Raw genomic sequence first — 27,373 nt, 5'->3', positions numbered from 1 at the left:
AAAGCTTGGACTTCTAATTCAAATCCAAATAGATACCAGTTAGAAAACTCTAAAATTACCTAAGTGTAATGACTATTCATGTTTTGTTGGGTTGCTTTTCTAATATAATGTTGGCCACAGCATTAGTTCCATGGGAACATCATTTCTATGTGAAGTAAAGTTAAATACTTGTGACATTTGATTGATTGAAATACAGAACATGGATTAACTTCAATGACAATTATAAGTAGCAAAAGTAATTTCTGTTTTCAGTTAACTAAATCAGAAGAGCATCAGAAGCAATGAGAGAACTTGAATGAAAAAAATCATTTACTTTATTCATTAGACAACTTTTGTAATATGTTGGACATACTATCTGAACACATAATAGTGTCATACTGGTTAGACTTCAAACATATATGCACATTAATTAAAAATACAAAAATATATAACAAAAATGTAACATAGAAATGGGTACATTAAATATACACAATACTCAGATCCCCAACCACCAGTATGGAAGTTGAACTAAATTAAGCATGTTCAGGTTTTTAACAGTCTTAAAAAATATTGGAAGAATGAAAACATAAGAAATAAAATAGGTGTCCTGTTTCTTAATGAAAGCCTCATTTTGACAATGCTAGAGAATTAGCATTTAACTATGGTTATATTTTAGAAAAATCTAGAACACAAGTCAAACATGTCAGACAAGCAAGATACCCAATGAAATGTACAGATACTTGAACAAAAGAAACATTGTTTAAACAATATGTTCATAGTGTGTTCTTTTATCACATTGATAAAACTCAATTATTTACAACTTAGAATACATTGTAATAGATAGAAAAAGATTTTTTGTTTTAAATGGTGAATACCTGTGCAAATCAAACACAAAATTATAGGTCTATAGAATCTGTACAGAGGGGAAAAAAACCACTCTACATGGCTTTTTTTCCCCCAAGAAATAGTTGGCAGTACCATCATTATATTTATAATCTGATTGAATATTTACACCATAAGCAAGTGAAATAAAATAGCAGATCAAGGGAAGTAAATGAAAGTAAAAAAAGAATTCAAATATTTAATAGCTGTTTTCTTTTTAAAACACAATAAAGTTAACAAAAACAATTGTTCATGTTTGAAATGCAAACAATAAAATGTTCATGACTCAACCATTTCTTAAGTTTTTGATAGTCTTAAAACAGATCATCAAAGTCTCATACTCTCAATATATAAATATCTGTAATGACTATTGACACTGGGTTGGGTTTTTATTCTATGAATGTGTACAATTTCTTACACTATGTGTATGTAGGCCATTTAGAACAACTTAGCTACAATGATAAAGTCCTGTTTAAGTGCCAATATGCTTCATTCTATACATTTTAAAGTGACCTAAAAATGTTGCTAGTTCATCTGTTCAATTATGAGAAGTATTTTCCTTCTCAGCTAAAGATGCAATCACTAGAATTCTATGCCATTACGTAAAGCTTTTTTCAGGGCTAATCATTCATGTGATTAGCAATTAAAGCACAACATATTTATCACACTTAAAGCTATTAATTTATAGAGCATCTGCAATACTAATTAATGCAATTAAAAACAAACAGGACATTTTTATTAAAAGAAAAATTATTCCACAGAATTATTCCACCTATTAAAATTATATAGTGCAGAAACAATTATAACTAAAAAATTTTTTTTTGCTGAAATAAAACTCTTGTTACAATAACTTTTCTTCAATTATGCGTTATAAAAATGGATACCAGCTCACATACAACTAGCAGGAAATAAGAAGGCTGACACACTCACCAAGAGTGGGAGAACTAACTCTGCATTCTATCCAGAAGAAATGAAGAAATTAATTGTAGATAAAATAAATGAGAAATGGACGAGCTCCCATCCAAATCACAAGAAAGATGACGCTTACTATAAGCTATCCCGACAAGACCAACGTCTAATCTTTCGACTCAGGACCGGACACAACAGAATGCGACAACACATGTTCCGGAAGCTCAAAATTGGAACCAGTGAAATCTGCCCATGTGGAGTATCACCAGAAAATGCAGACCACGTCCTCCAAAACTGCTCTCTCTACCAAGAGGCCCGTATAAGACATTGGCCCCAAATCACCCCAATAGAAAGAAAACTATATGTAGAGCTCCCTGATTTGGAAACCACTGCGCAGTTCATCTCATGTATTGGTCTAGTCATATGAACACTCCAACATAACAATGAGAACGATGAAGAAGAAGAAATGTGTTATAAACATTCTTCTAATTCATTTTCTTTGCCAGCATGAAATCAAGCACAAGGCTCAACAAATAAAATATTTTTAAAACTCTTCAACTGGACAATGCTTGGTTCAAAGTGAGCTGAGATATAGTAGAATAATAATAATTGACATTTGAATTCTATATTACTATTAATCAATATCTTTAACAAACCATTGTTTTCTACTCCAATAAAGCCATTTAACAACCATTGTTTACAAATGTTAATTACAATGGTAATGGAAGAATAAACACCCTAACACAACAGAGATTTTTTTTTTCAATATTTCAAGAAACTTTAAAAATACAAACAAACCTGGCATACATATTGCACATAATATTGGCCTGAGTTAAGAGCATAGCTGAAAAAAAAGTTATATGCTAAAAAAAGGTTTTCAGTTTTGAAGGTTCTGGGAGTTGAATGCTGTTGTACATTTGTATTTAATGGTTTCATACAACTACTAAATAGATCTGCATCTCTTATAGGGACAAATAAGGGGGCTGGTCATTACACAAAATGCATTCATCTGAAAACCTTGTACATATTACTTCACTTAAACCAGATCACAGTCCAAATAGACAATCAAACCAATAAACAAATACAATTGATTTATAAGCAATCATCCTAGAAGTTCAAGAGTATAGGTAAATGGAACTGACTTTTTCACATAGAATGTTTAGTTAATTTACAGGGCAAGATAAAATAATCTTTCAGTTTAAACAATCATTTACAGAGGACCATATGAAATATATAGTCTTTCAGTAAAAACATATAATTTTTTTTTTACTACATTTAGACATTAATTCTACTTTGCTGCACAGATGTAACATGTCCTATTGAGAATTGTCAGAGAATTATCAGTCTTCTCCATGAGTCTGTGTCTGAAGCTGATCTTGTTGTTCCTGTTTAACTTCTATCAAATTTCGTATTATGTTTTCCAAATCTTCTTCGTTTCCTGGAATTAGGTCAGTATAACTCAGCCTCAGCAGTTGGTGAACATCTTTATAGAAACTCCTAAGCTTTAACTGAGTTTTTTCTAGTTTTTCCCTCAGTTCACAATCTAGAGTGCTTTCCTCTGTCTGAACCTCTGCTACTGAAACATTTCCAGTTAGAGTCTGTGTTTCTTTATTACACACTGCAACATCAGGTTTACAGGAAGAAGAGATTTGTGTTTGCTCACTTAGAACCTTTGAATTAGCATTTCTGTTCAAGTTATTGCCAGAAGCCACATTCTTCATTGTTGACACACGTTGATTGTGATTTAATAGTTGACTATGACTGGAAGAATATGTAGTATTTTGTTTGGACTTGAAAGAAATATTTTCACCATGCACATATAGGTCTTCATTTACACCAATATGCTGAGTATGTTTTCCTGCATCAATTATTTTGCCTTCCCCTGAAGCTACTTCTTGTTCAGTTTGATTGCTTACAGGAGTTATATCTGAGAGGCTGGCCAATGGAATTATATAAGAGAAACTATCTGTTGTGTCACCATCAGGGCTAAGAGTTGGATCCCTTATGTTCTCTGTTTGATCATACCTAACAGAGCAATTAATTATAGAAGTCATATCTTCCTGAGAAACACTATTTTGATTGTTTGAATGTTGCACACTTTTAATACTAACAGATGATACATGATCATTTTTTTCATTTTCAAGTTCAGGATCATTTGTCTTAATGGAATCTTCATCATCTGCACTACTAAAGGCATGAAGACTATTTTCAGTCTCACTTTCTTCATTGGGAATGCTTGATGATGGAAAACTGGAGCTGTCTTTGCAATTTTTCTTTGGTTTACAGTGGTCGGTACTACTGATGGTGGTCTCAAGTGTAGTCTCACTGATCACTTTTGTGTCTTTATCCTGAGGGACACTGGAAAAAGAATCATGAATAAAATCATTACTGTCGTCATTGTTGTCTTCCTCCATGTCATCTTGTGACTGCTCATTCATAGATCTTCTAAGTCTGTTGACAATGCTCTGTTCATCTTTCTCTGTTTTAATGTCCATTGTTTTGAGTGGATCAGCATTGTCTAAAGGACTTTTGGGATTGGAATTTTGTAACTGGTCACTAGCCAGGTTTTCTGACGAAGTCGGCAGATCAAGAGAGCCATTGGACAATTGTTGAGTTTTCTCTAACCTCTCTTTCTCTTTTTTTTGTCTCACAGCCACCAGAGCAGCTTCAAGATTGTCATAAAACTTTTCTGATACATCCTGATGACTAGAAGATGTCTTAACAGGTGAACTCTTTAAATCACTCCCAGATTTAGGCAGTTTATTTTTGTGCTGTGTTTCAGAATAGGCTGAATCTATAATTTCCTTTTTGGTCTCAGGGATGACTTTAGCAGATTTTTCTTTCAAAGATTTATCTGAAAGATAAATAAGCATATATAGATATATTTTCTCATTTTGTTTTTACATTTGTAGCTAAGAAATTCAATATTTTATATCTTCCTAAGGCAGTATTAATAAATGTCTAAATACTGTGTTAATGACCTTTCATCAATGAATAGGAACTGACTTTTCTTTTAAAGTAAATAATATTATTTAGGCCATTGTTCTTGAATAAACTGTTGTCTAAATAAATAATTATGTCTTTAGAAAAACAAAGCACCCTAACACGGTTTCTGTTCAGGGCTTTCGCAAGAGAGGATTTGAGCCTCTCAAGCCCTCACTCAAATGGAGTTTGATAATGATGAACACAGTTTGAAATTTGCAATTAAGATACCAATGGCAAACAACCCTTTTGCAAGTAAGTGATATAAACCATATGAAGATTTGGTAAAGCAGCCAGCCAACTATTTTACTGGCTATGATTAAGTTTTATCCACCATGGACCTTGAATACATGGAGATGGCTACTGGAGACTTGTATAACATAGGAATTAAAAAGAAATTAGCTGTAAAAGTAAACCAAGTTATTCAAAGCTAGAGAGAACATATGATAAGTTCAGATACTAATGACTTCAAATTGATTTGGTCAAGTAATACTGAAAAATCTAAAGGTCTGTCTTGTGACAGTAAACTATATATGTACATGAATTAAATGTAAAAAAATTATGGATTTGTAATAATTTCTGTGGAATATTAACAATTTGTTTAACACAACAGCTGGCAAAGTTTCCTAAAAGTATGTACTGTATAGTAGATTTGCTGTATATCATGTAATACACTTAAGTATCATGCACCCTTTGTAAAATAAATCAATTATATTCATCTCAAACTGACTTACCACTGCTGTTAGCAGCAATGACTGCATCAAGTTCTCCTTTATCAGGTTTGATATCAGCATTGTCAGTCAGCAGGCTATCTTGTATAGATGAACGCAGCTCATCTAGATCAGGCTTAATGTCCACCAGCTCTCCAAACTCTTTATCACTTGTCAGATCTATCACTGCCAACAATTTCTCTGCTTTGCGCTGTTGGCGTGACTGCCGGGAGACCTGGCGAGAAGCTTGGGGGTCTGACACAGCGTCTGTTTTTTTGAGTGGGTGACCATTCACTGTTGTCTTTAAGTCTGATTTGGGCTGTACAAAGCTGGTAGACACTTTCATTACTTCTTTTGGTTTGATTTTTTTTGGCAAAATTGTTTTCCCCTGAGAACTGTGCTTAGTAACAACATCTTCATTGTCGTCACCATCATAATCTGTACCATTCATATTGTTCTGGGTAACAGATACAACTTCTCCTGACTCTGTTTTAATATTAATTGGTTTGCTGATTTTTCTAGTGTGCATTTGAAGATCTTTTGTATTGGGTCTGAAGAATCATTTTAAAAAAGATTGTTTTAAAAAATATTTCTTTACTTAAGTAATCGCATAAATAGTATCTAATATGTAAAAGCTGGTGAATATTATAGATTCAGATCAACATGGTTCAATGAATCTTGATGAAATTTGCACCAAGAATCCTTAGAGGCCATGAAGTATGGCAGAATTATACCTCAACCCCCACCTTGAGTATCATACATTTCCTAAAATTTCCCTACAAGATTTGATAAGCACTGTTTTAAATCTTTTAGATCTTGTTAAATAAAATTGTCAAAGGATTGATAAAACATACAGTTCTGAAAATTAAGCTAGAAAAGAAAACAGCATTTGTCTAATCTCAGATTTTCCCCATACTCAAAGATACTCAAGTCTATTTCCTGATCATAATCAACATTAAAAACATTATAGTAAAATATGCTTCTTTTTGTTTCTACATTATATGTTATACAGACATCAAGAAAAATATATTTATTTTATTAGATCTACTTGTTAGGAAAAAGGTAAATGTCTAGAGATACTTTAAAACTTTGTCAATTAAAAGAACTATGTCTGAAATGCCTGCTGAAAACACTAAGAAACCTAAATAGATTTTTCTTTTCAAATTATCCTGAACAGTGCAGCTTTGAATAGAAGATAAACATGATAAGACTGACATCTAACTCTAAGAAAAATAAAAAATGAAGTAAAGTTCACTAATTTCTCTTAAAAGCCAGAAAGGCTAAGTTTCTTCTAAATATTACAATTTAATGAAATTTAAAAAATAAAAAAAATGTACATTTTGTTAGTTGGTGAAGAACTTAAAAATGTTTTCTCTTGAAAATATGTTTTGTATTATTGGATTCATTCAGTGGACATACAGAAATTCACTTAACTAAAAGTTACTAGGGACAAAACTTTAAAATACATCATAAACAACTAACACTAAAGAAACATATAATGTGAACAATTGAGCTGGGCAATATATTTTGTTTGATAAAATGAAGGTATTATACAAACACTATTAAACTATTTAATGTAAAAGTAATTTTAAGGAAAATTATAGACTCCAAAATAATTTTGTTCAAATGGGTAACTGAAATTTAAAACTTACAAAGTAGCTAATGAACTTTCTAGGATCCGATTCATTTGATCCAAAGCATCCTGGTGATATAAAAAAAAGACATGTAATTGTTGGGTTTAGTCAAAATGTGTTTCTAATATCACTTATTGAATACAAACTTTTGATGCAAAATCAGTTCAGTCTATAGACCATTGCTGTGCATTCTATCAGCTAGAACTAACAGACTAAAAATAGTCTCTCACTCTCAATGGTCTGTCAACCAATAGATTCAGAAGTGTTTCTATTTAAACACAAAAAATATAAATGAGGGAGTCAAGAACTTTATAGGTAAACAAAATTTAAAAAAAATACTTTAAAAATAAAACTATTCCTTCTTTATGAAGCTGATGATTTTTTTTTTAATAAGAGCAAATATTTTACTCTCAACAACTAGTGAATCAAAGATTTAAACAAAATGGAACATTTTTTTACCCCAGCCCCATTTCCCTTACACAAGAAAAAAATCTGGTTAAGCAAATATATAAATCTACTCACAACATGTACAATTTTTCTGATAGGCCTATAGATCCAGACTTGATGCCCAAAATGTTCCTGAACGTCTATTTATTTTTTAAACTATTAAATGAATAAGGCATACAAACAGGAAACTCTATGACATATGTCTGTTCAAGAAAAAGATTGTCTAGTTGTCTAGGCTTCTAGCCAAATTTAAATTAATTTTTTATTATACTTTGAAAAATTAGAAGAGTCAAACTAGAGTTTTCCCAGTGTGTCCAATTAGCTAGCAATTCATTTCCTAAAGATATACATCAACAGTCAAATTTCTAAGAAAATCGTAAGAGCCAATTTTGAGAACTGTGTCCATCCAGGCTCCACTAATGAATTAAAAAAGCTGATTGAGGAATTGTAAAAAGAGGAATAATTCTTAAGTGTTTTTAAAATGTTTTTTTTTAAATTTCAATTACCACAAAAAAAAGCTTTACTTTATATGAAATACAGAAACATTAGAGATTTCTTAAGATAACAAATGATCCAACCTTTGATGGTTTTCCTTTTAAAGATTTTAAATTATCAATAATTTTTTTGTTTTCCTCCTGGATGCGTTGAATTAACTGTCGCTGCATTTCCTCACGCTGCCTTGCAGCAGCCAATTCCTTCTGCAGAGCTGTAACAGTGTGAGTATCCTGAACCCAAAAAAAAAAATATTTTTTTTATCTGAACATGCTTAAGATATCATTAGATTGATAAATTAATTGTAGTTGTTACATTTCATAATTATGGAAAGTAGAACATTTGAGACACTGAATGGGGGAAAGGTGTTCAGTGAGGGTTTAAAAAAAAAAATAAAGCTCCCCCTTTCAAACCTTGCAATCTAAAGGGCAGATGATTTTATGGCCATCTGTTTCTTTGGCCAATATTTATTGAGCAGGGCGTCATGTGGACAGCACAATGACTAATCACCTTTCCCCAACTTAAGTTTAGTGGATTCAGGGGCACCTTAAAAATCCCAAAATTCAAAATCTAGGTCTTCACTGAGATTTAGCCCAAGACCCCAGATTTGGAAGCCAAGCGCTTGATCGCTCAGCCACTCTGCCCCCTTATTAAGTGTAATTGAATTAATTATGTTGACTCAATCATATAATTAATTTGTAATAGATCTAGAAAACAATAATAAATTTGTGCGGTTAATTGTTTTTGTTTAACAAAATTTCATGCTTTAATGCATGCTCAATGTGCTATGGTCCAATCACTTGTATGGACCAGAAGGGGAGAGGGAGGGGGTATCCATGGGAGAAGGTTTACATGCTGACTTTTCAAAAACAATTTTTAAAAAAGGTACTCAACTTGAATTCAAATGAGATCTCAAACCTTTTTGATGGAAGGCAGACACACTAGCCACTGAGCTAAATGTGCTTATGAAAATAGAAGGGTTTATAGTTGTTATCTGTTGTTAATTGAAATTGACCTAATTCTCTTCAGAAGGCTTATCTCCCCTTAGTTAGTACTGTCACTACATTTAACAAAATTACTTAATTTTTAGCGGCCCCCGAAAGGGCAAAAGACGCTATTAGTTTTGTGTGAAATGTCTGTCCGTCCGTCCATCCTGTTTAGATCTCATAAACTAGAAAAGGTAGTGAAAATCCGACATCATAATATTTTAGACCATTCAAAGTTCTGATGCAACTGCTACTTTTTTCTTTTCTGAAAGTGAAAAATCTAATTTTTTAAATCACTTATACAAGCATTTTTTTCATAAAGATACACCACTTTTACAACTATTCACTATAAATAGCAACAAATACAGGAGGCTCCTTAATAGGGGAGATGACTATGACTATTAACCACATTATTAACATATTTATGCAAACGGTTTTAGATTTTTTTGTCAAAATTTTTTTTTTTTTTACATTTGTAGTGCTAAGTTAAGTTAAGTTCTGTTATAATAACTACTACAGTTACCAAAAAAATCTTTTTATTTTTTTTTAAAGATAAAAAATCTATTTAGTATGCATATAAGTTGGACATAATTTTAAAAAACAATTAATAAGTAGTTTTTCATATTATCCTGTGAACTGCAGTGTTGCCATATGCCGACAGAGCACTGAACTAAAGAATTATTTTTTTTTACGGAAATGTTTTTTTCTTGAGGAATAAGAGATTGTCCCTTTACTAAACAATTAAAGCAATTATATATTCATTATAAAACATTAGTTAGGCCAGGTTCACATTCACTTTCACCTATCCTTTGGTCTGTGGACTGCTGGGGCACCACACAAGATCCGTCAACCTTCTTTCTCCATTCTTCTCTGTCATTTGCCTATAAGAGAATTTCATTCTGATGTTCTTTCTGAAAATATTGAAACCTGCCTTTTACCTGCCTGGGTGGACCACTTCGGGGGCTGATTCTGAGTTTGTGTCTCCACACAAACTGCCTATGTAACCTTGTTTTTTTATTGATTCACATGTAGTTAGGGGCAATCAATAATTGTGCTATGTTTCAACTTGATCCGAAAATGGAAAGTGAGAGAACTAATGTGTACACTATTTGTATCAGAGGGAGTTGATAGAAGCTTTGTACCAGACAGACAGAGGGAGTTGATAGAAGCTTTGTACCAGACCGACAGAGGGAGTTGATAGAAGCTTTGTACCAGACAGACAGAGGAAGTTGATAGAAGCTTTGTACCAGACAGACAGAGGGAGTTGATAGAAGCTTTGTACAAAAAAAAAAATTGAGTATACATAGCATTTTCAAAACTATAATGTTAACCACACTTATATGAGCACACAAAAAATAATGCAAATAAAAGTAATTGGTAATCACTAAACCTGTTAATTAAAGCATGATAATGGACAAATTGGGTTTTGTCTTTAAAATGTAACTTTTGCTTGATTTAAACTCAAAAATTTAAAAAAAAATTTAAAAATATTAGAATGTAGACAAAAGAAATATTCTTTACTAACAGGTGGTGGAGGAACACGTTGAATAGCTCTCAATGCTGCTTCTTTCTCTCTAAGCTCTCTTTCCTTCTCCATCATCTTTCTTTTCTGTAGAGCAGAGTAAACATTGGGTTTCAACTTTCCAATTAACAGAAATCTAGGGCTCAGATATTTACACAGTTAACTCTTTGGCTCGGCAACAACGCTCAGGACGTTGATTTTAAAAAGGGGGAAAAAAGTCGGACCAACGCTGGGGGCATCGGCTATTTCAATTTTATTTTTTTCGTTTTCATTTCTCCAATTCTTGTTTTTTATTGCTTAATTTTTTATCTAGAATAGTTTCCCTTAGCTAAACATCCGGAATTTCCTTCATTTAACGTGTTTTTATTTTGTACGAAGTTTGTTAAGAGATGACATTTATTTTTTCTGTGTGCGTGTTTTTTTAACATGGAGCTTCAACCAAGGCCATATAAACTTTGTAGATCTAAATATTTCTTTGATAAAGAAGTATAAGAATTCAGATGACAGTGGTTTTGTTTCATCTGATGGTGATATTGATAAATCTAATTATATAAATCTAGATCTAGTAAATTAATTTATAGGTCTAGACCTATGTCTAGGTCTAGTAATGATGAAGTTTATCAGCTGATGAAGCAGCTCCACCCCCAGCTAATGTTCAATGTAGATCTAGAACAAGTTTAGCTGTCTCTACATTATCTAGATCTAAATCTAATCAGATAGATGTAGATCTCTAGATCTATCATCTAGGCACTGAAACAGAACAATTTCAGATTTGTTCCACCAAGAAATAGGGTTGTCAACCTAGACTTAGTCAGCACTGCATCTATTGAGATGGAATGTTTTTTTCATTGACAATCACATTGTTGATAGTCTTGTTAGCAAAATAAATAGCTATGCTGACCATAGGATTAAATGGAACACCCCTGCTAGAATAAGATCCATTTTCAGAGAATGGAGACCTATAACTATAAAGAAAGACAGAGTATGTAAACACTTTGGGTCAGGGAGAACGGTTTATGTTTGCGCTGGATGGGAGTCGAACCCACACATTCATATTGACTGCTTCCATGAATATCACAACTAGAAGGGATATTTATATACTAAGTACATGAAGAACTTTAGAAGAAAATAATATAAATATATATATGCTGTACAGTTGGACTAGTTTTAGGGTAAAAGTGTTTTGTTCCAAGAGTGTTGCTTTTTTTATGGGCTTTTTTGTTAAAGTAGTGACATTGGATTATTAGTTCCAGTTTATTATTTTTTGCATCTATTGCTGTTTCTTCTGTGGTGTTCTGTAAACAAATGGATAAAAATGAGAAAAAAAGCTATTTCAATTCAATTTGAACAATAAATTTCTTTAAACATGCACTTGGATGGATATTTTCAATGTCAGTTGGTGAGTTTTTAATTTTTCATTTTTATATTCAAAACCCAAAATTACAAAAACAACATAATTTGCAAACTAGAAAACATAAGAAATGGAAAGAGCATCCATTTCTCTTTAATTCTATTACAAGTTTATTATTTTCCAATAATAAATAAAAAAGTTATACAAGTTATATCGAAGCAAAGTAGCGCACTCTGAAATGGCGGAAAAATTAATTCCGTCCAAAAGTGGCAAATAATTCCGAATTAATTCCGGAGCCAAAGAGTTAATATGTTGTTTTTTTTGTAATAAAGGAATGCTTCAGTAGGAGGGTTGCTTAACCAGTGATGGGAACAGACTTTGAAAAGATTTTAGGAAATTATGCACACCCCCGTTTTTTAACTGGCCTTGGCGGCGACTTAAAAAAAGATGTTGCTGAATTTTTAAAAGTAATGTAGAATCATTTTATTTCATATTTTCTTTAATTAATGTTGTATTACATAATAATTACACTGTATAAGCTTTACTGCACACATGCACACAAAATGCATGCAAGGCACTATTGTTTGTACATATAGATGAGAGGAGAAAGCTTTTTGCAGATTCTATAATTTATGTCTGGTCCAGGCAGTCTAAGCATTCTATAATAGATAACTGCTTTACTGGTATTGTAACAGCTTCTCTCTCAAACAACTATAAAGAATAAATGTGTTTGAAAATCAAAACATGCTTTAGTTTTGGAAATACTTCAAAAGTATGAGCTACACTTCTGTTTGTTTCACTGATTATTAAATTTTGTACAGGAGAAACTGTTTATTAAACTTTGCACATTAAGTCCACCAAAAATGCTTTGAAAAGCAATTGAGAGAAAGCTGCTGAATCTCTGCTGAGTTCTTAAGCAAGGCCAGCAAGAACAACCAGATGAGGAGCAATGTTTAGAGGAAGAGAATGTTTAGCAATAAAACTGTATATTGAGGCTTCCTAAATACTTATGTGACTCTTTTCATGCTGATACAAGTTGTTTACAAGAAGTGGATCTCTACCACACTGGGCTTTTAAAGCATTAGTAATGATTAGTTATTAGTTAGATATAGAAAAAACGTATATATTTTTCACTATAAATCTTGATCTATCGACTTAAATCTAATACTTTGGATCTTCATCTCTAGTGACTCTAGAACCAATATAAATGTCGGGAAAATTTAGGATTTTTTTGCTAGAAAATCGGATCAGATGAAATTTTCGGAATTCTGAAAATTTTCGGAAAATTCACATCACTGCTAAACATTAATTTTTTAAACACTAATGTACTTAGCAGCTGACCTTGATTTCATCTTCTCTTTCCATTTCCATTTGCCTAATTCTCTTTCTTTCTTCCCTAAAATCAAGAATAATAACAATTAATTACAAATATCCTCACATAAGCCAGTAATGTTTTGTTACAGTACTTGAATACACTGACATTGATCAAGCATTACAGAATGGAAGCTATAGCACAACACTACTTTACTACTACTTTCCTACTTTAAAAAAAACATAATGCAAACAATATTTGTAAAACATGACAAATGTTTGTGAAACTAAAGACTCTTGAGATGATTTATAATTTTTTTTTAAATGCTCACATTTTTTTCTTAAAAGTCTTTTCATATGTTGGCTTCACTGCTAAGTCTTCATCTTCAGGTTCTTCTGGGATGTCGCAACGACTAGAAAATAATGAGATTCTCTTCAAAGTTTATGTCAACCAATTTTATAAGTAATTCTTGTATTGACTAATTTCTTTAAAAACAACAATTTACAGTGTACAAAACATAAAAATAAATATTTCTAAAAGCAAGCTTTACAATTATATGAAAATAACTAGTAATAAATATTTAAAGACCAAACCAACAAAGAACTGTTGGGTTTAATTTATTATACTTACTTGTGAGTTGCATCTGGATTCATTCGACAGTACCACTGATCAGGTAGTGTTTTTCCATCTATTCCATCAGGCAGTCGCCGCCATTTAAGGCACTGGTCACACTGTGCCCATAACCAATCGGGATTATTGCTGTCAACCAAAAAAAAAATTAAAAATCAATGTTATCCATTTATTTTCACAAACTATCTTTCTTTTGATGTTTGATAATGGCCAAAGACATTAATTTGATAAAATATTGTTTAAAATTATTCTAGAACAAATACCGATGAGTTTGAGAAGTAGATGCTGTTGCTTGTTGGCCCTTTTTTTCGTTCCAATACTCATTTAGCTTAAGGGCAAAAGCAGCCATAACAGAGCTGAAACAATAGACACAAATGTACATATAGACAGTTTAACAGAAATGTTTAAGTTTCTAATGTCAATCTATTGTGATGATGGTGGCAGTTTCTAATCATCTGGTTCAGAGTTTTCCAAACTTTTTCTTTAACAGAACACTTCCCATTTCCTAAGAATTTAGCAGAAGCTTTTGCTTATTTTATAGGTTGGATTTTTCCCCATTTGTTTAAAAATAATAATAATAATTAAACCATATTCCTATATATTTTACTTAATTTTTAAGTAGAAAACAACTGTATAATAAAATATACAGCATAAGCATCAGAAAAATTAAGGTTTAATGACTTTGATGGTACTGTAATCTTGAAGAGCTTAACTTCTTGATATCAGGCACTATATTGATAAGCTTAATTCTAATATCTGGTGGGGCATCAGGATACATTTAGTTTTAAAAGATTTCTAAGGCTAAATTGAGTTTTAAAAGATTTCTAAGGCTAAATTGAGTTTTAAAAGATTTCTAAGGCTAAATTGAGTTTTAAAAGATTGCTTTTGAGTTGCCAGTTACCATAGTCATATTCAATTAAAAAGTGTATGCAATTGATGCACTGCATTCTAACCAGTTCCCTAGTGAATTAGTGAAGGTGTCGAATGCATTGAACATGGACGAGCTGTTATCTTACATTTTTATTAATAATTGTTAAATAGGAAATGTTTTGACTATAAATGAAACAATTTGGACATTTTTGTTACTCACTTGAATTTTTCATCTTTGTTGAAGTCTTGTTTATTATGGATGGGTTGTAGAAAGTCTACCTGTGCGACACCAACCACTCCAATACCTAGTTCATTAGGCTGAAAGAATAATAAGAAATATATATTAGCTAGAATGAAATGATAGTTAAAAGAGATTTATAAATTAAAAGATATCAAGAAAAACACGAAACATGCTTTTTTTTTTAAAAAAACAAAACAAAACAAAGCTTATACAAAGTGTAGAGGTATCAATTAGTTTGGATCAGTCACGTAATGAAATTTGTAATAGATCTAGACCAACAACCAGGAACCTGTGTGATTAGAAATATTTTTATTTTTGTTTAGTGCTAATGCTATTTCATGATTTTAGCTTTCTTAATACGCAATGATCCTATTACTTATCTGGACCAGTTGAGAAATGGGGGCGGGGGGAGAGAGAGAAAGGTATTCTGGGTGAATTTTACCATAATCATTTTTTAAAAGCATTTATAAATAAAAAAAAAAGAGGGAATGACCTGAATTTAATCTTATGACTCAAGCCTCTTGAAGCTGACATTCTAAACACGTCCCTAGTTAGGTGTGTATGAAAATAGAAGATTGTATAGTTATCTATTGTTTGTTTCAAACTTACTTTAAAGTGGCAACCAATAAAGGGGATTAATTAAGCTTATACCACCACCTCAGTCAAGTACAATTTCTTTCCCTTTTTTGAAATACCAAACAAACTAATTAATTACCAATAGTTAAAATTAACTAATTGGTTAATTTTTTAAACTGATTCTTGTGTTGTCAGGTAAAAGAAATAATTGTCCAAAATTTCAGCTTGATCCGAGATTGGGTGTCGGAAAAATAAAGTGTACAAACTTTTTACAAGACAGACAGACAGTGTAACTTAATATAAGTTTTGTAAATGCAAATTTCAATGTGTTGCTTTACTAATAGTTCTAAAACTGATAAAACCTTTTAATAGCAATTTTTTAACAACAGCTCAAATCAGTACCTAGGTCTGTAACAAAATGAAAAAATATCAAAGGTGCATAACAGGTTTCTTTTAAATAGCATTTAAATAGCCTGACTCCAAGTCCAAGTGGCCTTTTTGTGTGGATCAGATATTGGGTCCGGTTGAACTGTTATTACTGACAGGAGAAGGATATAGGCGAGTAACTGGCACCTAATTCAGAAAGCTTTGGGCAGGAGGGGCTTATTAGTCTTGGCTGTCTACCCATCTAGGAGAAGGAAAACTCAATGCAAACCTCTGCTGCCTAGCAGCTATACACAAATATGGGAAAGGTTTAGGGAGTCAACCCCGAGGAAAAATCAGGAGCTGGTGACCCTTAGGCAGCTAGCAGCACACAGTGCTACACCCTGGCAGAGCCTGCGACGCCTTGGATTTCAAACTGTATTGGCATTAGCTGTTCGGAGACCTCAGCTGTGTGGAGAGGGGGGAACTGTTGTGTGGGCGACTTCATTACATCCATAGTTAATGCCCAAGCATTCATCTCATTTCTACGACCTGATCAAAAGTCGCTTTTGACAGAGGGGGAGCCAAAGTATAATATATGATAGAAAGTGCTACAATTAAAGAAATTACTTCTAGGATTTCAAAAAATCTGTGGAAAAGAAATTTTCTAAAACAAAGCTACTAGATATTTTACTTGTAATAATTTAAAAATTTATTTTCTTTTCTTACCTGTTTTTGATATCCAACTTTTTCATAAGCCTTAATCAATCTGTTTCTATGGTATAGCATCATACCGTAATCTTCAGATTTCTCAGTCTCACAAGTGAAACCAAAAATAATCTTTACAGGTCTTGACTATTAAAAGACAAAAGTAATACATTTAAAAAAAAAAAAAGAGTTAAACACTGATGTTTAGAGCAATTATAAATATAGAAATAGTATACAATTAAGATAACAAAAACATACCAGCCATGTGGGTTTATACATATCAATTTCTGTGTTAGATAAGGACTTGGAGACTAACTTGGATTTAACACGTACACCTCGGATAGTTATTTTCATTCTTGGGCGTAAAAATAAAATGCTGCAATATTCCTGCAATGAAAAAAAAAAGTCTGATTTTTTATTGTTTAAAAACCACAATAGCTTTTTTTAAACAAAATTATGCTAATATTTAAATAAATGCTATTACCATAACTTTATCCATTTACATTATAAACAAAATTTTGGCTTCCCCCTACCTGCTACCCTATTGAATAAATCAAGGAATAAGTTTTTTTCTAATTTGTTAAAATAACCATAATTATAATTTGTTAACAAATATTTACCCTCAAAGAACTTTTATACTCTGAAGCATTATGTTGAACTGGCCTATGATAAACAGAAGTCAGATCAATTTCGTGTGCTTCAGGACAACGAATGTCAGTGGGGTCACTAGAGAAATCAAGCTCATAAGTACCATCTTGAAGTCTGCACAAATAAACAATACTGATTTAGAAACAGAGATTATAAACATTGCACACAAAAGTCTATATCTTTGCTGTTTCTATTTATACTTTAGGGAAAATCATCAGATGACTAATCACACCTGGCTAATTAAACAAACAGGTGCTAAATTGCACCTTTTTAATACTGAACTGGCAAAGAGTAGAAAAACAATTAATTTTACTTTATGAAAAGAATTTCTTAAGATTAACATCATTACCTTTTTACAAGAGTGATAAACTCAACCAAAAATCTTATTACATTTTTTTTAAAATTGTATCTCAAGACTCATGAAGGATTTTTACAATCCTACTAAAGACCTGAAAATTATAACACAATAATAGGATGTTATCATACTACCTGTTCTAAATTAAAAAACAAAACAAAAAAAGTAAATATTACCTTTTAAGATTGGATATAATTATTTTAGTCCCAGTTTTGGAACCTTCCAAAGCACTAAGTTCTGCCTTTAACTCTTCTTCATATTTAAACACAGAATATTGCAAAATAGCATTTAAATTATTTCTGGACTCTTGACTTTTTATCCTTTCTAGTGGACCAGTTAAGGTTCAAAACATTTTTAATATGTAATAAGTTCTGATATTTTTATTGGTATATCCAAATTCTAAGTGTTAAAGTGTAAGTTAAAATCAATTCAAAAGTCATCTCTGACATAAGCTAAGAGACAGAACAACACACACACACAAAATAATGACAATACTTTTTTGTTTTCATTTTCTTCATAATTTTAGTTGATTACATCTTAATAAAATGATGCATAAAGTGTCAATAATATTGAGGTATAATAGTAGCTCACTAACAAAGACCACATCACAAATGAAGAGATTAGAAGCAGGATAAATAGAGCGATTGGACTCCATAATAACCTGCTAACCACTGTCAAAAAAAAAATGCAAGCTTACACTCTATGGCCACATCACAAGGTCCTCGGGGCTCGCAAAGACCTTCCTTCAGGGAACAGTATCAGGAAAAAGATGAAGAGAAAGCAATGGGAAGACAACATTAAAAAATGGACAGGCCTGTCAGAGAATGAAATTCTATCCAAGGCAAGACAGGGAGGAATGGAAACTGTCAACAGATCTTATGTTGTACCCCAAAAGATTAAGGGATAGGTGGAGGTGAAAGTGAGTAGTTCTGGAATTTTCCTTTAAGCTAGTATACATAAAAATGTACCAAAGAGGAAGTAAAATCTACAAATTTATAATCATTTTTCTCTGTTCAGTCTACCATCTATAATAACTAATTAATGGCATGAAAGTAAGAAATATTTCATTGTAGTATAATAGACTTATCCAGATTATAAAGGAATAAAGACTATAAAGCCTCTATAGATAAGTTATTCCCCATTGAGAAGCGATGCCAATGAAGTAGATGTGGATGATAGAGAGGAGACAAGATTAAGGTAAGCCTAATGGAAACAAGTGAGAGAAAAGAGGGTAGGATGCAGGGTGTGTGTACCAATAGTAGACTGTGAATTAGGGTGACTACAGGTAACTGTGACAAGCGAGGTGTAAAAGTTTGTTTACTAATATGATCTATGCATGGCAGTGTTTTTTTTTGTTTGTTTTTTTTATTAAATGCACACATCATTAGCCCTGCAACTAGTTACAGTAGCTAAGATTTTCAGCTGTTATTTTTTTTTATTTTTTAAAGGATATGTTTGGGCAAACGATATTCCAGTATCGGTACCACAACACAATCTGTCTGAATGGCTTTAAGGTATGTTTGAGATAAGAAGCCAATACATGCGCTACGCTGGCTTCGGGTAAAAACAAGAGCATCCAACCCTATACGCATTGATCCTGACTTGAAACCATTGCCATAATGACCAATGGGTTGATGGGATCCTTGTCTTTCATAAATATCTTTTTCACAAAAACCAAAACTGAAAATACATAAATAACTCAAAATTAGTGAATAAGTCATTTTAAACAGAGTTCACTATGAATTTCACTACCTTAATAAAACAGCTTTGTATTTCATCCCATTACCTTTATATAGCCAAGTACAACACTGCTAAATACGCATATTTGAAAATAATTTTAAACTAGAACACTCGAATCACCTAAGCATTTTAAGAAGATGGTCTCTGTCCATGCCAGCTCCATTGTCAAGGAAAATAAGACTAGGTGTATCACGGATATCTATCTGGTCTATGAGAAGTTCTGAAGCACTTACATCAGGATCATAAGCATTATCTGGAAATTTAAAAACATACCAACTTAAACATTTGTTTCATAACTGAGATTCTTTTTTTACTTTTGCATTAAAAATGTGATAACAATTTCACAAAAAGAAAGAAAAAAAACACCCTCCCTTACTTTTCTTACAAAATGTCAGCTTCCCATTATCTATGGGTGAAACATGAATGATGAGTTCAAATCATGATGGTTTAGTGCAACAAGAAAGCATTAACACCAAGACCATACCAAAAATACCAAACCCTTATTAAATAAGCTAGGTAGACCCACAATACCCAAATACACTAAATTTTTGTCCTAGTCTAGTGATGCCCAACCTTAATCAGCCTGCAGGCCACTTTAATATCCAACACTTGTGTCGCAGGTCACATTACCGAAATAATATAAAAAAGGAAACCATTATATTAGAAAAATGCGGATCTAGATAATGTAGTAGGCTACCTAGATCAATTTATGGGATGTTTGAAATTTATTGGAAACCAGCTTCTGAATAGTCTTACACTAAAATTAGCATTTAAGAGCACCAGAAGTTGTTTTGGTGCCTTTCCTCAACTTAACAGTCAGCTTTGACTTCTTTGCACTCACTGCTAGCATTTACACATTAAAATGTGAGCAGCTTTGTGACTTGCCCTTACCACTGCCATACTTTCTTTTCAGATCAAACATGTTGGCTTGTTAACATATTCCACACAAAAAAAGTGTGTCCACTTTTCTTGTATTGTATACATTTAGAGTCAACTTCTTATTTGTTCATTAATGCACAAACATTATAAAGGGTGCATTGCTATTGACGTTGTTACCAGAAGAGCATAACCCTAAATGCAGAAATGACTCAATGTGTACAAGCATGTGATGTCAAGGACACGGAGCAGAGGACATTTCAGATAACCAAAAATAATTGTCTACTGGTTGCCAGCATTTGTTAGAATACATTACCTATAAGTTCTGCAAAAGCACTAAATACCCAGGTATGGCTGGTCGAATTAGCGTGAAGGAAAGCTGGGCTCACCTAAAATGTAAAAATAAAAGTTGTCCCTTTAACTGAAACCAAGTATTGTTTTTAAACTAAATGAATGATTACAATTATCAATTAAAAAAAAATAAATTTCAAATTTTAAGTTAATTTTCATTGCATACATTTACTGATGCAACATCAATGTTACATGTTTAAAAAAACACAACAATCCATGTGAAAGTAGCCAAGTCACCACCAAAAGGGAGAGATCTGAATGGAGGGATGTGTTGAGGCAAGTCAGAGCTCCTGGGATGGATGGATGGACAAAATTACCAACTAAAGAATGAGTATATAGAATTTAAATAGATTTTTCTTGATTGAGTAGTTGTACCTTATGTATTGTAATAACTTAAGGGAGGCAACTCAAGGAGGCAGGACATCACAAATACATTATAACAACATCTATCTCTAGCACAGTCCTTTCACTTCGGCTCTAGACTTGGGCGGGAATCGTTCTCTTCTTCCCAACGTTGACATCCTTCTCAGTTTGGTTTCTAGAAGTGCGCACCTTCTGAACTAGCCTGGACAGCGATGTGCATTGCAGAGGTAAAACAGTATTATATCCTAATCCCTAAATTATTCTCTCCCTCATCACTAATCTTACTATTTAGAAGTGATACAAAAAATGTAATTTATATCTAGTTTTTCCTCCCAAGACCTTAAAAAAAAGTTTTTTATGCATTAGATGTCTTGAAACTATCAACAACAGTCAACTCTACCCATATAGATTTTTAGTTCATTATTTTTATTATGTTTTGAAGGCTAAATATACACTTCTTTAATATAGTATTATGTTTTAATTTCCTTTTCTTGTTGTTTTTATTTAATGAGTACAATTGTTTACACAATGTATGGACTTTTTTTTTTAAAGGAATAGCTGTATAAACCTGCAAGAACATATTAAAATATTAAAATGTAAAAAGGGCATGTCTGTTCCATTGGAAAATGCAAAGCGAATGAATTTTAAATGGGCTAGATCTAGATTTAGAATGGATATGCTAAAATAATTTTTGTTTAATCTGCTGTATCCCCTTGACTAACATTTTAGAAAGCATAATTTATAATATCTTCTTATCGTCCACATTTAGACTGGTCAGAATGATATGAGTTTTTGAGTTAGAGAAAAACCTGTGCAATTGTAAGAAATCAAAGAGAGAGAAGTTTTGAATTGTGTGATTAGTATTATTATAAATTAATTAAATTAATAGAATCTACTTGACTCTAGACTTAAGTTACTTAAATAATAATAATTATAATATTATAAATAAATATTTATTACTATAAATTTATAAATAATAGTTACTAGATCTATCATCTAATCATTCTAGGGACTCTAGATTTAGTCTAGATCCATTTATAATAAAAAGAAAAATATAAATCAATCATTATAATTATAATATCATTATATCACTAGACACTAATGACTAGACCAGCTAGATCTAGTAATCGAGTACTAGACTCGAGTAAACCTAGATTGACATTTAAATTTACTAATGATACAATTTGAGATTAGAGTGTGGTACGACATAATATACAATGGGTCACATATCAATACGTAGTTTATATTATTTTATATATTTAACTAATTTTGTTCACAAACTATGATTCTCCACAAAAATAGGACCGCCCCCCACCAGCAATCAGAGAGCTAGAGTGGGGAGGGCAGTACATGCAATCGCCCTCCCCCCAACCCCACCGAATCGGTCAAAATACCAGAAAGGGAGCGACATAATATAAAATTTATATATTAATTCAACTAATTTTGTTCACAAACTATGATTTCTCCATAAAAAAGGACCCCCCCCCCCCCACTCAAAGGGTTTAGGTGGGAAGGGCAGTAGAGGTATTCGCACCCCCCCCCCAGCAATCGGCAAACAAGGAACGACATAATATAAAGATCGGTTAAAATATGATTCTGTTAGCAAGCTGTGATTTCTACAAATAAATTGGACCGCCCCCCCACTCGAAAGTGTATGGGGGGGGGGGGGGGGGGGAGGAGGCAATGATACCATTACCCCCTCCCGACCCCACCAAATCGGCCAACATACTGGGGGGGGGGGGGGGGGGGGGAAATCTAAAAATAGGTTGAAATATAAATAATTAGTATATATTTTTAACATTTAATAAATTCGTATACAAATTGTGTGAATTATATAATAAAATTCGGCCGCCCCCCCCCCCGGATCCGCCAGTGCTCTAGACCATAGATTGACTAGTGAATCTAGTGAATTCTAGTGAGACAATGTGACTAGTGAGACTCACTCAACTTACTCAAGTCAATGTCTCATGTCTAGTGAGTTGTTTTCAAAAGTTTTACGATTCTCAAAACATTTTTCCCCATAGTAATTTGTCTATTTAATTAGCCTTTTAGATCTAGCTTATATACCTTATCTTCCTATCTTTATATCTAGGTTTAATTTTTTTTTTTTTACAATTTCAGTGCACTTATTTTTATTATCTGGACTGCATAACACATGATGTCTGACTACTTTTATTAACTTTAAGTACTTTTAAGAAATTACAGTACAGTGTCAGTACAAATAATGCAATGATGAGTACTGACAGTAGTACTTCTCTAAGTAGGCATAGTAACTTAAACTTGTAATTGTAAGTTTAATTTAGTTTAAAGTTAGTTAGTAGTCTAAGTCTTTCTCTATATATAGTAGATTCTTTTATAAGGCACAACTCACCGAATTCTCCTTTAACAAACGCATCACTTTTTTTGTTTATAATTCATTTGTTATTATGTTTGGAGCTAAAAACGACGTTTCGGGACAGCGCATGTCCAATTTTAGATAAGTTCCTGAATTTTCGTTCCGCGTTTCCAAAGCAGATGGCAGTTTTTTAGATTCTCTGTAACCAAGTATGTAAAGCTATTGTTTTAACCTCCCCGGGCAATTCATACCCATATAAGGGATGAAGGCTAGATATTATTAGCCTGTTTGATCGTAGGCTGGTGGATATATCAAAATAAGCTTCCAAACATCTTTAGAAAGACATTCCAATCACATTTATACTGTTAGCTGTTAAATAAAATTAAAAAAGGAGGTGTTTCAACGAATAATAATGAATTTAACACATTCTCCTATAGTGCACATAGCAAAATCGTAATAAATATTATTGGGATTAATAAATCTATGATTTTTTCAATGAATAAACGTGACCTAGATCGAGATATCTAGAATATATAATTTATGAATGAAAGAAAAAGTGCGGGCTGCTAATTTGAAGCCAGAGACATAGACCATGCCCACTGCAGGTGATCACGCCAGGCGAGCGCTGGCGGTGAGGAGAGGTATACACTAAGCGTGTAGTGTCACAACCTATCAAACAGGCAGTGGAGGGAAGGGGGAGAAAGTCATGAAAAGAATTATAAGCATCTATGGGAGGGAGGGGATGTTAAGGTGTAACAAAACGAACATCCAAATTATGAAAAGAAGAGGGTCCTTGAATGGGCATTAAAAGAGAGAGAGATAATACATGTAGCCTAGTTGAAAATATCATGTTTATTAAATTATAATAAAATAATTAATTTATAGATCTATTTCTGTCTGTTTATACACATAGATTATATAGGTAGGCATATATAAATAAATAAACTATAAACGATATATATACTCTAAGTCGACTAAGTCTAGTCACTGTGACTCTTGTCTCTTGTGACTCGAGTCTAAGTCTATACTCTATACTCTAGATTGACTAGATTGTCACTAGAGTAACTTACATCTATCGAACACCTTCGTTTTAAGGTACTTATCGAACACCCCATTGTATTTTTTAAAATTCTCCTTTATTTCGATGATTATAAAGAAACTAGTCCATTCTTATTGTGCATCGTCCATTTCTTTATAGTTAGGTTATAATTAGTTTCATTTTCACCCGAGGATCATTTTTTTACTTATATTCAAAGTGCATTGGTAATATTGGTATAAAAAATTCACATTTTTTTAACTCTTGGGAAGAGTGGAGTGAGTCTCGGGTTAAGGGTATTTTTTAATGCTAATGATGCTTCAGCTCAAAAAAACTATATAATACGCTTCTAATTAGGCCGAGAAATATTTACAACTATTTATTTGAAAGTGTCCTTTGTTACCTAAACATGAAAATTGAGGTTTAAAAAGGGGGTGTTCGATAATAGCAGTTTTTATATAAGCAATCTCAGCTTCGTAAGATATCGAACGCCATTTTAATGTTAAAAATAAACATCAAAGGGATATAACCCAAAGAAGACAAAATATTTAAATTATATATTTTTTAATTGTTATTTTTTAAAATAATGTAATGCAAAGTACAGATATAAATTAATCATATGTTACAATTTGTATCAGCTATTTGTGGTTTACCGTAAATGTGCTATATTTTTTTTAAGTAAATAGATTTACATCGATATGCACTAATTGTACCCATTTTTAAAGCTTGATTTTATGATACATATATTATAGCTTGATGCTAATAGCATCTATGTGAAACTGCCGGGAGGAACAGAGTGGAATGTATTCAGTTATTGTTTCTTTTTTAGATGCCCCATTCTATTAACTTCTGAATTTGCCCCATTCTATTAACTTCTGAATTATGTGTTATAAACCAATACCTAGCGCATGTGCTTGATGTGAAGAGATATTAATAAAATGAAAGGGCAAAGGGGGAGGTATAGAATGCAGATATGGTATTTTGAAATAAAAATGTCTTGGGCAGGTAAAAAAGAAAAGGTCGAGGGGTGGGGGAGAGAAACAGTCAAGACACTGTATCCAGAGATCATCAATAATTAATTGATCGACCATTAGAATTTGACGTCAGCCTCAAATACAAGAGTCAGTTGTGCCTCTCGATCTAGACGTGTGGCGCCGGGTCTATAAAATTACATATATATATATATATATATATATATTTGTCATAAAGTATGATAAAGCTCATAATGCGCTACAAAGACACTCCTTTGAAACATCACAAATACACAAAATAATATCAATAACACATTTAACCACTCTCTTATTCTGCCTACACCCCCTTACCCGCGCTTCCACTCTCCAACATTCACACTTTTTTAGTGGAAAGTAACAACGTAAATATCAAGACTCAATCCAAACGCAGCCACCAGACTAACACACAACAAAAAAAAAATGGTCAGTGATAGCGTAACACACAGGTGTAAACCAGGCCATCAACACGGCCCCAAAACATTGTTCAAGTTGTAGTAAGAACAATGTTGAGGGGAAAGGGGGAGAAGCCATCAGTCGAGTACCTACGGTCAAGCCGCTAATTAGGTCACAAACACTAGGCATGATAGATACGTAGTATATATAGATATGTTGTTTATGTGTGTGTGTGACATATACTAAGCGTGCTCTAAAATACGGTGTTTTTTTTTGGTCAACCAGGTGGTTTAGGGAGGGCGGATTTATCTACATCTATAGGTAACACAGCTTGCAAGCTACCATAGCTTTTCAGCACCCCCCCCCCTTCCCCGCCCAGATCGAAAAATATCTAGCACTGATTTTTGGGCTGTTATATACACTGAGCGTGCTAGATCGGCGGCTAGTTACGTAGGGCCGCGTACCGTATGTTTTGTTTTTAGGTCAACCAAGTAAACTGTTGTGTCCTGCAATGACTTGGGGAGGGCGGGATTATCTATTGGCTACCAAAGCTTATTAGGCTCTCCCTCAAATAAATAATATCTGGATTTAATTTATTAATGGCCTTATGTCTCAAAATAGCTTAGACCTAAATAAGTACTAAAGTAATGCGTTACTGGGCTTAGCACCGTCAGTTTCTAAGCAGAGCTGATCAGTGATAGATTCCTTCGATGTGGACCATTTGAAAATGACTAAAAATCTGTCTTTCTTGACATGGCGTAAAAAGAAAATGATATATAAATAAAAAAAAATATAGATTATAACACTTTTGAAACACCATACTTTTCACAAAATTTTAAGATTATAACACTTTTAAAACACCATACTTCTCGTGTGTTCGATAAGTTCTTAATATGTTCGATAAGATAAGATAAAGGTAAAAAAGTGTTCCATAATTTAAGCTTTTGAAATCATCAACCTGACCCATTTTAACATCAAATATAAGTTTAACTATGAGTAGTAATAGAATAAAACATGTCTACTTTTTAAGAAAAATGGATGAGGAGTTCACAGATACAATCAGTTTTTTTCTAGGTCTAATTTTTACGGAGATACACAAATTCAAACATAAAAAATGTCGGCGAATGAGCTTAACTTGTTCGATAAACGTAAGTACTAAGTTACTGTAGTCAGTGTAGATCTATATTACTTATTAGTCTACTTTCTACATCTAGTCTATTTACTATAAAAAAAAAAAAAAAAGAACACTTATCCCAACCAATAAAAACTAACTTTTGATAAGAGAAAAAGTCTAAAAAAATAGATCTAGATCTATATAGATAGATCTGAATTCAATATTTACAAATTTGTTTACCTTACTCAAAGGGATTCCCAATGTGGACGCCATCTTAACGGAATCTGGTTTTTTTAATGTGAATCGAAGGGATTTCGATTCAAGTTTATATTAGAAATTTAGAGCACTGACCTATAGACCTAGTAGATCTAGATCTACTATTTTTAGCGGCCACTGAAAAGGGAATAGCCACTATATAATAGTTTTTAGTGGTCTGTCCGTCCGTCCCAATGAGATCGCAAAAACTAGAAAACAATTTGAAAACATATTGAACATCCAACATCATGATATTTTAGATCTTGCTAAGTTCTGGTGCAACGGATAGCTTTTTGTATTTAT

At 32.5% G+C, this 27,373-nt stretch overlaps 1 protein-coding gene across 2 annotated transcripts; it reads right to left on the bottom strand.

Moving 5' to 3' along the window:
- Positions 1–296: 296 nt before the first annotated feature.
- On the bottom strand, positions 297–27,139 carry LOC106050821 (MORC family CW-type zinc finger protein 3-like). 2 transcript variants are annotated; one of them, XM_056032864.1, is made up of 18 exons: positions 27,056–27,139; positions 20,530–20,602; positions 19,458–19,590; positions 19,053–19,277; positions 17,774–17,926; positions 17,215–17,356; positions 16,853–16,981; positions 16,616–16,741; positions 14,927–15,024; positions 14,100–14,192; positions 13,837–13,965; positions 13,538–13,618; positions 13,236–13,290; positions 10,547–10,630; positions 8,122–8,268; positions 7,115–7,164; positions 5,487–6,013; positions 297–4,624 (listed from the first exon to the last, which is right to left on the bottom strand). In XM_056032864.1, the coding sequence occupies exons 1-18, from the start codon at positions 27,086–27,088 to the stop codon at positions 3,111–3,113; spliced, it is 3,792 nt and encodes a 1,263-aa protein (XP_055888839.1). In that variant the 5' UTR covers positions 27,089–27,139; the 3' UTR covers positions 297–3,110. The 2 variants fall into 2 exon arrangements, with proteins under 2 accessions (XP_055888839.1, XP_055888840.1); XM_056032865.1 differs by having other exon boundaries at positions 27,061–27,079.
- Between the last annotated feature and the right edge of the window lie 234 nt (positions 27,140–27,373).

The sequence above is a fragment of the Biomphalaria glabrata genome, chromosome 6 (genome assembly GCF_947242115.1).
Source record: "Biomphalaria glabrata chromosome 6, xgBioGlab47.1, whole genome shotgun sequence".
In the NCBI taxonomy this organism is placed as follows: Eukaryota; Metazoa; Mollusca; class Gastropoda; family Planorbidae; genus Biomphalaria; species Biomphalaria glabrata.
This window is presented reverse-complemented; position numbering and strand designations above follow the sequence as displayed.